General features: G+C 32.7%; 1 protein-coding gene and 1 pseudogene across 1 annotated transcript; both read left to right on the plus strand.

The window, feature by feature from the left end:
• The first annotated feature begins 2,811 nt into the window (after positions 1–2,811).
• Positions 2,812–6,049, plus strand: LOC140975515 (putative late blight resistance protein homolog R1A-10; annotated as a pseudogene).
• Positions 6,050–9,629: 3,580 nt separating this feature from the next.
• Positions 9,630–13,228, plus strand: LOC140975516 (putative late blight resistance protein homolog R1A-3). Its single transcript, XM_073439256.1, has 3 exons — positions 9,630–12,546; positions 12,658–12,701; positions 12,879–13,228. The coding sequence occupies exons 1-3, from the start codon at positions 9,902–9,904 to the stop codon at positions 12,905–12,907; spliced, it is 2,718 nt and encodes a 905-aa protein (XP_073295357.1). The 5' UTR covers positions 9,630–9,901; the 3' UTR covers positions 12,908–13,228.
• Positions 13,229–17,194: the final 3,966 nt, after the last annotated feature.

The following is a 17,194-nucleotide window of genomic DNA, read 5'->3' on the forward strand; positions in this document are numbered from 1 at the left end:
ACTCTATACCAGAAGCATGAGATACGAGTACCCCTAGACAAGTGTTAATTTGGGATCATTTCTCGATGAGTCGGCCAAAAAAATTGATACTCTATATCCTTATCTCGAGTCTTCAAGTCAAACATTCACCTCAGGGATTAAAGAGGGAGATATCAACCTTAGACCTCATACAGATAACTCTAAATATAAGGTTGGTACTAATGAAATTGCAGTTTATCTATTTCAAGTATATCAACAAAATTGAGATAAATTGTAAACAAGAATGGGCATTAACACAGGCACAATCCGGGTTGATGTAGCAGGAAAATATCTCAGAGTATGGATGAAATCAAATTCATATCCAAAAGAGGTTAAGTCGTGATATGAATTCGAGGCACTTGCCTCAGTTTATACCACATCACCAAACCTCCCAAAAATTTCAGAATTAGGCTCTTGCCTCAGTTTATACCACATCACCAAACTTCCCAAAAATTTCAGAATTACCTAAGTGGATTCAGGAAACAGTACATGAGATGTGGACAAACAATGATTATTTGTCCAGATGATATATTCTGGATCAATATTTTTTCAGTACAACACCAGAACCAATAGGAAAAAGTTCACATGAAGTCTTTTATTTTATCGAGTTAAGGAGGCCAGATACAAATATTCATAAATTTATCAAAGATCTTCCAACCGAAGAAACATTCCTTGTTACTTCACTAACTGAAGATGACATCTCTACCCGAAGAGCATGTGGTTTATTTTTCTGTCTAACTGATATGGACAAAATCAAGTTTCCATTAAGTTTTATCATAATTCTGTAAATGGATCGTTTATGTTAAATACAATGACAGGAAAAACAACAAGTTTTGTAGAATACCTATTTGAAAATAAAGGAAATCTTTTGTAGAATAGCATGCTGCTGGGGAGCAAAGAAACTCGCCGGAAATTTTGTGACATTGCTCATGTGGGAAGATGGTCTTAAAGCATCTGTCTAGAAAGTCCGAACCAAAAGAAGCCAGAATTCGGTAAAGACTTTTGACACAGATCGGACTTAAAGCATCTTGTAGAAACATGACCAAGTGATGAAGGACAGCACAAAAAACTATTTCCTCGGGATCACACAAAAGCAGAAGATTTTCCGACAAAGATAAAGCAGACATGTGATCCAACCACTCAATTAGTGGAGGATGGACCACCACTAAAAGACGATTCCACTAACTAGTAGAAGATGAATCACTCAACAACTCATAAAGACAAGCCACTAACTAGTGGTTGAAAGGACTATCACTCACAAAATGATCTCGTCGGCCACAATTGGAAGAATAATGAACAGGATTTAAAGTCTGGATTTCAAATCCACCAAGACTTCTATAAATATCAAGACAGAAGGAAGATGAAGTCATAATTCAATTTCTTCATTTTTCTTTCAAATAAATTATAATATTTCTCTTTCTAATTTATGTATGTTGTATTATATTAGCTAAAAAAGTTTCTATTCATTTATAGGAGGTTACTATGTATTAATAAAATTGTATGTTGGAATAAAAAAACCAAGGCTTACTGTCCATCTCTTTTATTATTTTAAATTGAACTACTTTACTATACACACTGAGGTAGGAAACAAAACTGGATTGTTTTAGGTACTGTTGAAGAAATCTGAGTCAGGAACTATCTGTTGCGAATGCGTGGTAGGACTGTGAGGAGCAGTTTATAAAACAACGGTGGATACAATCTCACGATACTCCGGTCAAAGAGATAAACTATTTAATTTATTATATAGAAGCATGATGGGTCATTATTAAAAAAAATCGATCATATGAAAGACTGAAACATGGTATATAGGCTGGAAACTTTACGTATCTACATGTCTTTAGGCTATTTGTCTTTTAAGAACAAGCCCGATAAGTAAAACAATGTAATGTACCATAATTATGAAAATTGATGATATTTTTGGAAATTTTAAAAGATTGGGGAGCTCAAACAAACATTTGAAGGAATGGGGAGTGATGATAAAGTTATGTTTGAGGACGTGGAGTTATTAATAGTTTCACCATTTAATTATTGGTTTGATTTTTAGAAATATTACTAATAAATTTTGGGAAAATTAATATTTTTGATCATGTAACATAGACGTTTTTCATTTTCTATTCTATTATCGGTCAATTCACGATTTTAGTTCACTAACTTGTATTTTTTCTCAAGAAATGTGCAAGTTACTCAATAAAAAAGTTTTTTCCCTAAATTTTGTGAACTCTTGAAACTTTCCTATTGGTTTTAATTTTTGTATTAAGACCAATATTTAATGACTAACAGATAGCAGTATGGCACACAATGTAGCACACGCATTGTGTGAGGGTAAAACAATACATTAATATTATGAAATTTATACTTTTAAAATATTTAGCTTAATTAAGTTATTTACATTTCAATCGAGAAATTTAAGGATTTTATCATTAACAAGCAACTAAACTCCTTGATCAGTTTCAATTTCCAACTATAGCAGTACCATTTTAAATGTTGGCAAAAACTTGTGTGAGACGGTCTCACGAGTCGTATTTTGTGAGATGGATCTCTTATCTGGGTCATCCATGAAAAAGTATTACTTTTTATGCTTAGAGTATTACTTTTTATTGTGAATACGGTAAAGTTGACATGTCTCACAGATAAAGATTCGTGAGACCGTCTCACAAGAGACCTATTCTTAAATGTTTATCAGCTGTTGTGTTGTTGAACATGTGACGAAACAAATCGGCCTTGTACAAGACAACTGACGAATCACACTCAATCAATGCAATTATTTTAAGCTTGCCGGCCTAAAAACAATAATGTTCCTTATAGCATAGAAATCAACGCACTTGAATGTGCTTCAAACAAATCGATATTATAAATTATTAATTGATACCATCTTACGTTTTTATTGCATTGAATCTTGAATCCCATAATCAGGCTTCAATTTGTATCCTGGTGTGTAACTGAGAGAAGATTCAGACATGGCCTATGCTGCTATAATCTCCCTTGAGCAAACTCTCCAGCAAATCTTCCTACACCCTGATAGATATTCCATACCTTGTGACAACAAACATATTGAATCCTTTAACGAAAAGCTTGAATTCTTGCAGCGGTTCTTGGAAGAACATCCATCACATAAAAGCAATGAAAAAATAAATTCTCTGGAAACAAGAATCAGAGATGTGGCGTATGAAGCAGAAGATTTCATGGATCTCCATTTAAACAATCTATCTGATTCGGAAGAAATGACGGGGCAAATCAATATGGAGCTAATGATGAACAAAGTTGATTCCATAGTTGAAGAGGTGACAGAGATTAAGGAACAAATGGGGTTGGAGACCACACAACGAAGAGGTTTCTCCATGGAAGAGGAGATAAAGATTGGCAAAGTTAGCAATCATGAAGATCTTGAACCTCGGAATGCTTTGGATTCATCACAACTTGTTTCAAGTTGTAGAAAGAACCTAATGGTGGGTTTTGACGATCACTTGATGAAAATTAAGGATCAACTTAAAGGACAATCATCTGCACTCGAATTCGTCTCAATTGTAGGAATGGGAGGTATAGGGAAGACTACTTTGGCAACACATGTATACAGTGATCTACATTTGGAAAGTCATTTTGACATCTGTGCTTGGGCCACAGTATCTCAAGCATATAGTGTCCGAGACATCCTATTAGGTATGCTACACTCGATGAAAAAATTAACCAAGGAAATGCTTCGAGAGAGTGATGCTCAATTAGGACTTCATGTGTACCAAAACTTGAACGGTCCAAGGTACCTCGTCACGATAGATGACATTTGGGACACTAATGCCTGGGATGCCTTGAAAATGATGTTTCCAGACGACAACACCGGAAGCCGAATCATGTTGACTACTCGGATTGGGAGCGTGGCTGCGTATGCTAGCCCATGTGGGACTCTTCATGAGATTACTCTTTTAGGGAATGAAGAAAGTTGGACGCTACTTTGTGCTAAGGCTTTTAGAGATGAATCTTGCCCTCTCAATCTACAACAAATTGGAAAGACAATTGCACACAACTGTGGAGGACTTCCCCTTTCAATTGCGGTAATTGGTGGATTACTCTCAAAAGTAGAAAAGACACAAACGGCATGGCAATCCATTGCTGAAAATGTAACCTCATTTGTGCTTTCAAGTGATGGTCAATGTTCAGACATACTAAGGTTAAGCTACAACTTTTTACCCCAATATTTGAAGGCATGCTTCCTTTATATGGGAGTTTTTCCAAAAAGTTACGAGATCAATGCATCCAAACTCACCCAGATGTGGGTCGCTGAGGGTTTCCTACGACAAGCTCATGGTCAAAGCTCAGAAGAAGTGGCATAGAGGTGTGTGGAAGACCTCCTTGATAGAAGCCTAATTTTAATGTCTAAGAAGAACTCTGAAGGCAAAATCAAAGCTTTTAGGATCCATGATTTCTTGCATGAATTCTGCGTCGAAGAAGCCAAGTATGAGAAGTTCCTTGAAATAACAAAATTAGGTGCCTATCTACTTCCAGCAAGTATAGCAAGCGAGCGTCGCATAAGCATTCATTCAGTGGAAGTATTGGAGCATAGTCAGTTTCCTTCCATTTCATCTACTTCACATGTCCGGTCACTTGTTTGTGTGGGACAATGCTCTCTTAGCTCAAGTGTGTTCTCAAGATTCAAACTACTCAGGGTACTGGATGTTATTCAGTTAGAGTTTCGTGAATTTCCATCTCAACTTTTGGAGCTTCTGAATTTACGCTACGTCGCCTTGATATGTAATGGGGATATACCTGCATCAATAACTAAGCTATGGAATCTCCAAACCTTAATTATTGTTCGAAATTGGTCCCGGAGTAGCAAAAACTACATACCAGTGGAAATATGGACAATGGCACATTTAAGGCATGTAAGGTGTGATGAAGCTCATTTGCTCGATCCCAGCGCTGCCAAATACGATATTTGCAGAAAAACTTTAGTTCTTGAAGAACTTCAAACTCTTTCGGGGTTGTGGAATTTGGTATTTACTGAGGAATTGTTGCAGAAAATTCCAAACATCAAGAAAATTGATGTTGAATACGAGTCTCGCTACTTGAAAAAATGGTCGGACTACCAACTTGAGAATCTCGGCAACCTACGTCAACTCAAAACATTGAAGATACGTGTACTTCCATGCTTGGGAGTCCTTGTAAACTTGTTTAAACCCTTGAGGTTTAAGTTCCATTTTCCACCCTCGCTCAAAACTTTGATTTTAGGTGGGGTTGGAATTCCATGGCATGATATGGCAATCATAGGTTCATTACCCAATCTCGAAGTTCTCAAGCTAATCAATTGTGCTTGCCTTGGCACAGTGTGGGAGCCAAATGAAGGGGAGTTCTGTGAACTAAAAGTTTTGGTACTCGAACGTTTGAAGCTGAACCGTTGGGAAGCTGATCATAACCACTTTCCATGCCTACAACGCCTCGTTATCCGATGGTATTACGGATTGGTTGAGATACCATCTGGGATGGGAGATAGCCCGACACTTAACATGATCGAGTTGCGCGGTTGTAAAGATTCAGTCTTTGCTTCAGCAAATGAAATAGTGGAGAAGCAACGAAGCTATGGAAATGATGATTTTCGAGTTATTGTCGATGATAAAAAGAGGCCAGACAGTATAAATCATGTTATAGAGGAGTTATTGGGGATGCCATCAATCTTCGGGTGAGGGTGGACCACCGGAGAATTCTTGATTTGCCTTGCGGCTGGCGCCATAATGAATATCTCCCTCAACTTCCGATTTCTAACTATTTCCTCTCCAGTGTCTGCGCGAACTTTCATCAAACACTTTCCGGTACCGTCAAAATCCATCCACATCCGCAACGGCAAAACATTCTTCCACTGTTCCACACGCTCTTGCTCAGCCTCCGCCGCGCTAGAAGGCCGTCATTTTCTGACCTTGGCTTCTCACCAGAGACATCAAATTGGTCTCTACGTGGTTATGCATACGATTATATTTTATTATCAATGATTTCAAAAGTTTTGTAATTTACTGAATGTTCATTCGTAGTAAGATCTTTTAATTGCCATCTTGATGAATTTTTAGTCGACTGACGATGTATTCGTTCTAGATTTTTAATGATGCTTATGGAGTTTAAAAGTTTAGAATCTGTATGTATTCAATCTAGAATTTTATATACTTTACAAAAGTTTAATGGTATTCGATGTAAATTTTTTTAGATTTTCAAAAAGTCAAGTGATATTCAAATTTATTTTTAAAATCTCTACAAAAGTCTATAGATATTTAATCAACATATTTTTAACGATCCCATAAAATTCTAATAAATAAAAGAATTAAAGTCTAAGATATCACTATAAAATGTCAAAAAATGTCTTTGATTCAATCTAAAGATTTAGATGTATATTTAATTGGAAGGCAAAAACTTGTGTGAGATGGTCTCACGGGTCGTATTTGTGAGACGGATCTCTTATTTGGGTCATCCATGAAAAAGTATTACTTTTTATTCTAAGAGTATTACTTTTTATTGTGAATATAGGTAGAGTTGACCCGTCTCACAAATTAAGGTCTGTGAGACGGTCTCATATGAGACCCACTCTAATTGGAAAATCTCTCAAACTCGCATAGTCGATTTCATTTGTATTAAAAATAATATAAATACAAACACTAAATTTTCATTATTTTCTCCTTTATATATTTTTCTTTTTATTTGGACTTTTTAAAAACATATTTTTTTTTAATCTTTAACAATAGTTTAAAATCAAAATTATTAACGTTGTTAATTTTATTTTTTGAGTTCCAGTCACAAAACTTCGTAAAATTTAAAATTATATTTATTAAAAATTTTAATAAAAACGTATTACACTACATAACAAAAAAATTTATATTATTTTATTGACATGTAAATTGAAAATATTAATTATTTTTAAAATAAAATTTAAATTTTTTATTAATTATTATATAACATTTGAAGTTTAATTATTTTCAATAATATTAGTTAATATATATCTTAATTTTAATTATAACTCAAAATTTGTGAATAAAAAAATTATTAACTCGAATTCGTATATGTGTGTGATTGATAAATAATTTTAAAAGTTTATTAATACACATATAAGAATAACTATAATAAATTAAATATATTAAAATTTTATAAAGTTAAACTAATTCTTGCACATGATTGTGAATAAAAAAATTATTAACTCGAATTCATATATGTGTGTGATTGATAAATAATTTTAAAAGTTTATTAGTACAAATAATTCTTTTATTTATTTTTTTGTTTGACATATTGTCAAAAACAAAATTGATATATATTTTTAGATAAATATTTATTTAAAATGAATGAAATTACATATTTACGATAAAAATAATATTTTAACATAAAAAATTATATTTTTTCATGAGTGGCTTAAATAAAATATCTGTCTCATAAAATTAACTTATAAAACGTTTACTATGTTATTTATTTATGATCACTGTTGTTTAGTAATTAATGGTTGTACATTTGTTTCCATTTCAGTAAATATTATATGTACTTTTCTCAATCAGTTCCATCAAATTTAATGAATCGACTAGGAACTAATTTAACATTAATCTATTGTCCGATTATGTGAGCGTGCTCACTCCATTTTCAAATCCAATCTTGTCATATTTATAATCGGACAATAAATATATATTATTATTGTTGTATTCTTTTCAGATGCATTGGCCATTGAAAAATGTAATATGAGATCTTTGACAGAGGGATACATTGTGCACATGGATTAGCTTTCATTACGTTATCTCACCAACATCAGCTCAATTCTCATATGTGTTGGTATATTGATTTTTTGTACCTAAGGCGCAACGAAAGTTTAAAATTTTAGTTTCGACGTTCGAAACTATCATTGGGCATGATATGTTTGTTTAGCATCCATGGAGTGTTTAGATCGTATACATGCACGTAAATTACGCTAGACTCCAAATAAATCCTGAATTAGCGAAGATGACCTTTTTTGTATCTCCCTTTGAACGAATCTTCGTCTGTTGATCGTCAAATTAAGTCCATGATCAAATACTATGTTTCTTATTTGGACTGCACTAGTAATCGCAAAAAATTTGTGTGTTGAGACAGCAACGTCCGAATTTCAAAAATCCGAAGTCGGTGCAGCGTCGGCTGGACGCGACGGACGTGGAAGAAGTTGGCCGAAAATTTTTCCACCAATTTATGGTGATGGCCGAAACTTTGTTGGATGAGAATAAAGGATTTTTGGTGAACTTTTGTGCTTGTTTTTGTGTGCAAAAACTCGGGTTATTTCATATGATCCTCAATGAAATATTTATAGAGGTTGATTCCTGATTATATCAGAAGTTCCTTTCCCATCAGGATTCCTAATCCTCGTCTCAACAGGACTCTTAATTTTTATTAAATAAAATTCTCATATTATTATTATTATATCATGTATTTATCAACTTTTGATAATATACAATATATTAATAATAATATATATACACATCTTTATATCTCCATATAAAATATATATATAAACATTAATATATTTACACATCTACTTTTAATACAAGCATAAATATATTAATTTAATTATAGAACCATTATTTAATTTATCTAATTAACTTATTAGCTAGGAATATACATGCTCATGTAACATTGAAATTTTAGTGCTGATATAGACTAAGAATCTGTTTAGAATATACGATAAACTAACTTCTTAATGAGTTTCATGATCTTACGTTGCGAGACAAATCTTATGGTACCTATTATAAATTCAAGGACTTTATCTATATTTCTTGCATGTGTATACATATAAAACATAAGGTCATAATTGGATAAAATCGTAAATATTATTAAAATAAATATCGTTTTTACATTAGAGTCAATAAAGCCCAAGCCACAAATTGAGTTGGTGAACACCTACTCTAACACTCTATATATTCCCTTGCCCAACTATAAAAGTGACATGAATTGGTCATTGAATAATAACATAAGATCGAACATCATTTCCCAAGATATCAAAGGTGAACACTAGATAAAGACAAAAACTTGTGTGAGACGGTCTCACGAGTCGTATTTTGTGATACGAGTATCTTATTTGGGTCATCCATGAAAAAGTATTACTTTTTATGCTAAGAGTATTACATTTTATTGTGAATATCGATAGAGTTGACCCGTCTCACATAAAAAGATTCGTGAGACCGTCTTACAAGATACCTACTCCTAAATAAAAACAATTTCATTATAATAATTCGTGTGTTATAAGTCACAGCCTCCATCTACAAAATAAAAATAAAAAAATCTGATTTTTCTATTGATAAGAGAAAATTGCCTCACAATATATCAAACTACAACTCTCTAAATTTTGGATGGTAAAATGAGAGAATGAAGAGTTAGGAACAAAAAAAGAAAATGTCTTTTTTTGTCTAGTAACTCTTCTCATTTGATTTTTGATAAATTAACTTTTCGAAATTTGATTTCAGCACGATAAAGTTTGTTTCCAAAGTTTGGTTTTTGAGAATTTCGTTCGATATCATATCAGCAATTGGACCAAAATAATAAAAATCAAAAAGTCATAAACTTAATGGATTAAAATCCAAAATTAAACAAATTAATAAACCGAAAAAATCATTAAAAAAGAGGCTGCTTTGAGTGTGAACACTGAACAATTTTCCATCTATTCACATTGAACTACTCAAAACAAAACAGCTTAAAAGTGTGTGATACAAATGACAAATCCAGCCAATTTTCTATTCATTGTCTGAATCAGACACAATTATCCAGCAAATTTTCTATTAATTGTCAGAATCACACACAATTATCCAGATTATTTTAATCATGTCTGCCCAATTTATTCCCTAACAAATTATTAGTTTATAGCAAACTTAATGCTTTTATTGCCGGCTTCCGTTCGTTTGAACTGAAGATGGCTTATGCTGCTATAATCTCGCTAAAGCTGACTCTTCAGCAAATCCTCATGCACCCTTACATATTTGTCAGACATCGTGAGAAGAAACATATTGAATCCTTCCATGAAAGACTTGAGTTCTTGCAGCGGTTCTTGGAAGAACATCCATCCCATGCAAGCTACGAAAATGAAACTTTTCTTGGAAGAAGAATTAGAGATGCAGCGTCTGAAGCAGAAGATTCCATGGATCTCCATTTGGACCATCTGTGTAACTCAGAGAAAATGATTTGGCAAATGGAAATTGAGCCTGTGATGAAGCAAGTTGATTCCTTAGTTGGAGAGGTGACACAGATTAAGGAACAAATGGCCGGGTTGGATATCAAAGGAAGAATACGCTGTTCCTTTAAGGAAGAGAAGATAAAGACCTGCAAAGAACCTCCGAATGCTTTATGTAAGGATTCATCAAGTTCTAAAAAGAACTTAATGGTGGGATTTGATGAGTACTTGATGCAGATTAAGGATCAACTAACAGGGCAATCATCTGCACTCGAGGTCATCTCGATCGTAGGGATGGGAGGTATCGGTAAGAGTACATTGGCAATGCATGCTTATAATGATCCATATGTTTTACATCAGTTTGATATTCGTGCTTGGGTCACTGTATCTCAATCATATAGTATAAGAGATATCATGTTAAGTATACTAGACTCGATGAATAAATCGCCTAAGGGTGATCAATTAGGACTTGATGTTTACCAAAACTTGAAGGGTCGAAGGTACCTCATCGTGAAAGATGATATTTGGGATACTAGTGCCTGGGACGACTTGAAAATGATGTTTCCAGATGACGAAACAGGAAGCCGGATCGTGTTGACCACTCGGATTTCCGATGTGGCTGCGTATGCCAGTCCTTCTGGGACTCTTCATCAAATTGGTTTACTAAATAATGATCATAGTTGGGAGCTGCTATGTGCTAAAGTTTTCGGTTATGAAACTTGCCCTCTAAATTTACAAGAAATTGGAAAGAGAATTGCACAAAATTGTGGGGGACTTCCCCTCTCAATTGTTGTCATTGGTGGATTACTCTCAAAGTTAGAGATGGCACAAGAGGTGTGGCAATCTGTTGCTGAAAATGTAACTTCATTTGTGTTTTCAAGTGATGATCGATGTTCGGCTATACTACGGTTAAGCTACAACTACTTGCCTCAATATTTGAAGGCATGCTTCCTTTATATAGGAATTTTTCCCAAAAATCAAGAGTTGAGTGTTTCCAAACTCACCATGATGTGGGTTGCTGAGGGTTTTCTTGGACAAGCTCATGGTCGAAGTTTAGAAGAGTTGGCAGAGAGGTGTGTGGATGAACTTCTTGATAGAAGCCTAATTTTAAAGTCTCGGAAGAACTCTGAAGGCAAAATCAAAGCTTTCAGGATCCATGACCTCTTACTCGACTTCTGCATAGAAGAAGCTAAACATGAGAAGTTCCTTCAAATAATAGGAAGTCCGGCATATCTATTTTCGACAAGTCCAGCAAGTGAGCGTCGTGTAAGCATTCATAAAGAGTTCAGGCAATGTCGGTTTAATATTGACTCCATGTTATCGACTTCATATGTTCGCTCACTTGTTTCTTTAGGGCAATGGCCACCGTCCCCGGATTTGTTCTTAAGATTCAAACTTCTTAAGGTACTACATGCTACTGAAGTGGTATTTTCTCAATTTCCATGTCAAGTTATGGAGCCTTTGAATCTACGTTACATCGCTGTGGCTTGTAATGGGGTTATACCTGCATCAATAACAAAGTTATGGAATCTCCAAACTTTAATTATGGTTCCAGATTTCAATCTATGTGGTGAAAATTACTTACCTGTGGAAATCTGGATCATGTCACATTTAAGGTATGTAAGGTGTTACGGAGCTAATTTTCTTGATCCTAGCGATGCCAAATTCGACATTTACAGAAAATGTGTAGTTCTCGAAGACCTCCATACCCTTTCAGGGTTATGGAATTTTAAGTTTACAGAGGAAATGTTGCAGAGGATTCCAAACATCAAGAATATTGACATTTTCTATGATTGTCGCTGTTTGATGGAAAAAGACTGGTGGTACTACCAACTTGAGAATCTTGGCAACCTGCATCAACTCAAAGCATTGAAGATACGTGTAGTTCCAGACCCAATTTGCTCAGTAAAGTCGATGTTTACGCTTCATTTTCCAGCATCGCTTAAAACTTTAACTTTAGGTGGGGTTAGAATTCCATGGCAAGAACTGGCAATTATAGGCTCGTTACCCAATCTTGAAGTTCTCAAACTGAAGGATAACGCTTGCATAGGGACAGAGTGGGAACCAAATGAAGACGAGTTCTGTCAACTAAAAGTTTTGGTACTTGAAGGGTTGGAGTTGGAGCATTGGAGAGCTGAGTCTGACCACTTTCCAAGCCTCCAGCGCCTCATCATTCGATGGTGCTACTATTTAGTCGAGATACCATCTGGGTTGGGAGAAAGCATGACACTTACCACAATTGGCTTGGATGAGTGCCATGATTCTGTCTGGGATTCAGCGCCCGAAATACGTGAGACACAACTGAGCTATGGAAATGATGATTTTCAAGTTATTAATGTGTATTCTGCAGAGAGGCATTCTAAACGTATGTTTTTTGAAGCTTTCAGGTATGACACTATTGTAGCAACTAATTTATAACTTTCTTGTGTCCTACATGAAATAATATCGTTTTCCGGGTGGGTTCCATGAATTTATTCTATTATCGTGACTGCTCATAGGATCATGAAAGACGCAGCAGATGATTCTGAATCATCACAGACAGGTAATTACATTGAACCATTTCAATTGCATTTTGTTAACTATTTAGACCCTCACACAATAGAAAACATCATGAATATGCTGGAAATTGGTTCAGAAGCGCGATACATCAGATATGACATATGCTTGCAGATTGGACTATTGCAAGAAAACTGATGATGTTTACCTATTTTAATCACAGATGAGGATGACGATGGGCCGATCCCATGAAAAAGTCTCTAAGATAATAAGATGGCAGAACTGGCTACAAGAAACACCATGCTGAATTAATTCGGAACAACGGCTGGAGTTGATATCACTTACAAATCCAACTAACATCTTTGTGGCATAGTCTGTCTCTTGAGGTTTCAAGTGTTCCAAGCCATGTTCATTGCCCCAAGTTCTGTATGTCATGCTATGAATGTCAAGCGCCGCAACAAAACCAGGGGATTGCGTGATGATTAGCGTCATGGGGCAATCTCCAATGAAGCCATTTAGCTCTGCTTCTCATTATTTGCAAACTTGTTTTTTTTTATCTTACTAGAAAAGTGCACGTGCGTTGCACGTAAGCAATTAAACTGCTGAAAATACATGAATGAAAATTTGAAAATATTTAAATGAATTAAAATATGGCTAGTAACATTTATCAATTAAAACAAACCGAATCACAAAAAATAAATATCATGACCATAGACGATATATGAATCGGAAAAATTTATCTTATCCACATGACACATTTTTCAATATGCTTCCTGGTTGATTTTGACAACTCAACAACTCTTTATCGTAGTTTTTATAATATGCGTATAACCTCATTTTGGTATACTCAACAAGTATAGTATCATTTTAACACTTATTATTTAGAATCCTCATCTGGGATCTGACATGCTTGTAGTTTGCTTCCTTATCACGACATTTTTTCGGTTTTCTACATTGTTTTTATCCGGTAATCTTATATTTCCGACTATTTGTTTTTTTTTTTTTTTGAATGATTTTCAGTTTATGACAATCATGAACTGCAACTCTTAAGAAAAAATTCTTTAAGTCGTACTGTTTAAGCCTAAAAAAAAAACTTCATTTCAATACTATTAATAATAACAATACTTCTCATAAAAGCATAACCGGAAAATTTGAATTCTAAAAAAGATGGTGAGGGTAAAGATAAACAAGTTAACTCACCAACGGAGATAGAGACGGCCCGATCGCCATGTGCATCACCAGACCCAACAACAGCACAGCTGATACAATCATTAAATTCAAAGTTAACACCATATAATCGAAGTCTACCCACATATAGACAAACTAAATTAAGCACATACCTTGTAACATATGCAGAAATTGCAGAAGAACGCCGACCACGCATGACAAAGCGTGATCGATGAATAAATCAAATACGCTATATAACGAGATAAAAAAAAAAATCAATCCTACGGACATACAATCAAAACTTGAAAAGGAACAATTGAGCAATGTCCACCAAAAGAAATACGTAAAGGTTGGGTTCGCATGTAAGATTCCATTTGACTGAATACATGAATATCAAACTGGATCTTCACTTAGCTATGTTCCCGACTCCATGGATGACCCGAAATAGAAAATTATAGGCATTCTGAAAACAAAAAAATACAAAAATTCGTAGTTAAGAGAATGGCGTGCACAGAGCATAAGTAGTTGTTAGCATGTTAACCTTATCCTAGGATTTTCATCCAATAATCTCTTGATAAAGTCCTTCAACTCAGAAGGAAAAAATTGACATGTTTTCATCGAAACTTGGGTTAGCTTTCAGGAACACCTGAAAAATACCAGACTCGGTTCGAGCCCAAAAGGGGCGGCTACCACAGAGAAAAAATATATGATAAAACACATACGCTCCATAGATCGGCTTCTCTACCTTATGACCTGTGTAAAAATGCTAGTGCAACATAACACTCACTGCCAACTATTTCATTGAGATTTTGACCTGCGTATGAATATCAATATTCACATCCGAATTCAAGAATACCAAGCGCAAAATTTTACCTAGCTCACAAATACACTATATACCGAGATAAAAAATGTAATCCTACGGACATACAAGAAAATCTTGAAAGGCAGTTATTGAGCAACGGCCACCAACAGAACATTAGAAAATATTTTATGAATATGGTAGAAATTTTCATGAATTTGACTACAATGTATAAATTTAACTAATTAAAATTATATTAAAATAATAATTAGTTTGATTGAGTTAAGTACATTAATAATGATCATTTTAAACTAAAATAAATAATGACTTAAATAACATAATGAATATGACGGATTGTAAAAAAAAAAGGTAAAATAGTAAGCTCACAAATGGAAGTCATATATTTAATAGATATTAATTAATATTAATTAATATATATTATTTAGGGATATTTTTTTAGCACCATATATCGAAATTGACTAAATGCTTAAATATTTCCATTGAAATCACTTACGTATAAACATTTTCTCTGAATCATGTATCTTTGTTGATACATAAGTAGTCTAAAAATATCTTTATTTTAAATTAGAAAAAGATGTTTTATATGATCTTAATATTTATTAATAGTTTAATTTTATACAACCTCACTCGTCTCCAATCGTCTTCCCATTATTACATTAATATTCGGAATATTAACAGTTCTTTTAATTTATAACATTATTAGAGTAATTTTCTATGAATTTGATATCAATGTATAATTAAAGTTATTAAATTTAAATTTAAAAGTAAAATTAAAATAATAAATATCTTAACTAAGTACTCATCTTATTAAACTAACGTAGAAAATAATTTAAATAACCTCATGAATATGACAAATTATAAAACAAACAAAATGATAAAATAGTAAGTTACAAATGAAAATCATATATATATAATAGTAAAATAGATGTTGGTAATATTAAATTTTTTTTGAATATGTTACATGTAATTAAATTAAATTTAAAATTAAAATCAAAATCAAATTAATAATTATTTTGATTGAATTAAGTACACTATTAATGAACATATTAACTAACATAGAAAATTAATTAAAGAACATAGAAAATGACTTAAAAAATCTTATGAACATAACAAATTGTAAAATAAATGAAAGGGGTAAAATAGTAAGTTCACAATTCAAACTCATATATTTATAATAGACTAGGAATGATCACGTGCGATGCACGTGGGTGATTAATAATGAAATATATACTAAGAAGATTTAAATAATTTTTAAAATCGTTTAAATAACATCTTGTTTATGAGTATTTATTGATCTAAATATATCAAAACACAATAAATAAAAATACATCATAATGATAAATCAAATATATTCACTTATTTATATAACATTTTTCAATTTTCATGATTATAACATAATGAGAGCTCTCTCAAATTAACAAAGATAATTTTCATCCAAATATCATTCACAATGGAAAACAATAAAAATAAAATTAAGAGAATAGTAAATTTTTCTAAAATCAAAATCACAATGTATTTAAATGGAGTGCATATAGTGACTGTCAAATAAAATTCTCTTAATTAACTAAATTATCATAATGATGTTAAAATAAAACCCCTAAACTTGTTATTAAGTTCAATATCAATTGTGTTTTTGCTAACTTTTAACTCCTTGCGAATTTTGTTTAACTTTTTATTTTTTTAGAATAGATATTACACATCAACTCAAATATTTTAAAATGTATAGTAGCTCAATCATCATGATTCGATCGATGTATCCAACAATGACAATTATTGCACACCAACAATATCAATAATTACACTAATTGCAATATATGAGAATTGATCTCATGACTTTGACTCTTATATATACCAATTGTAGGATCATGCATTTACCGCTTTACCAAAGGTTATAACCAGGGTAACGATGCAACATTAACTAAAATCTTTTAAAATCGTAAAATAATTCAAACGTCACATTTCGATTGTTATACTTTACATAAACAATTATTGCACCTAACAAATATGATATAATTGTTATTTTACATTCTAGAAATCATTTTTCTAAATCAAATTTATTCTCACTAATCAAATAATTTCATCGAACACAAAGTAGTTTTAATTACTAATAATAATTTAAACACAAATATTAATTGTTAGGGTGACCACTATATGTCCTCACCTATGCTTCATTAAATTGCAATCATAATAATAATGCACAATGAATTGGTAAACATAACTTAGTTAATTTATTAAGTGAGTAATATTAAATAACAATTTTGTTATTTTGAAATGTGAAAAATAGCTTATATATATAAATTCATCATATATAATGCTAAATTAATTAATATGTAGAAAAAAGAAAAAATTGTTTTTTATGTATGTAATTTCATCATATACAATTAGAAATTAATTAATAGGTTGAAAAGAACAAACAGTATAACAAATAATATATTATATATGATGATTTCGTAATAGAATAATGTTAATATAATCATATTTTGTATTATGTTTAGAACGCAATTGAAAATTGATAACAAAATATATAATAATAGAAACTTTAATTTTAAAAA

The sequence above is a fragment of the Primulina huaijiensis genome, chromosome 4 (assembly GCF_012295235.1).
Source record: "Primulina huaijiensis isolate GDHJ02 chromosome 4, ASM1229523v2, whole genome shotgun sequence".
In the NCBI taxonomy this organism is placed as follows: domain Eukaryota; kingdom Viridiplantae; phylum Streptophyta; class Magnoliopsida; order Lamiales; family Gesneriaceae; genus Primulina; species Primulina huaijiensis.

What these genes read in the sequence shown, in the direction of transcription:
- LOC140975516 (XM_073439256.1), top strand. Translation starts at nt 9,902, where the DNA reads ATGGCTTATGCTGCTATAATCTCGCTAAAGCTGACTCTTCAGCAAATC. An exon ending in ATGTTTTTTGAAGCTTTCAG is followed by an intron (nt 12,547 to 12,657) that starts GTATGACACTAT and finishes GACTGCTCATAG; the next exon opens with GATCATGAAAGACGCAGCAG. An exon ending in TTCTGAATCATCACAGACAG is followed by an intron (nt 12,702 to 12,878) that starts GTAATTACATTG and finishes TTTTAATCACAG; the next exon opens with ATGAGGATGACGATGGGCCG.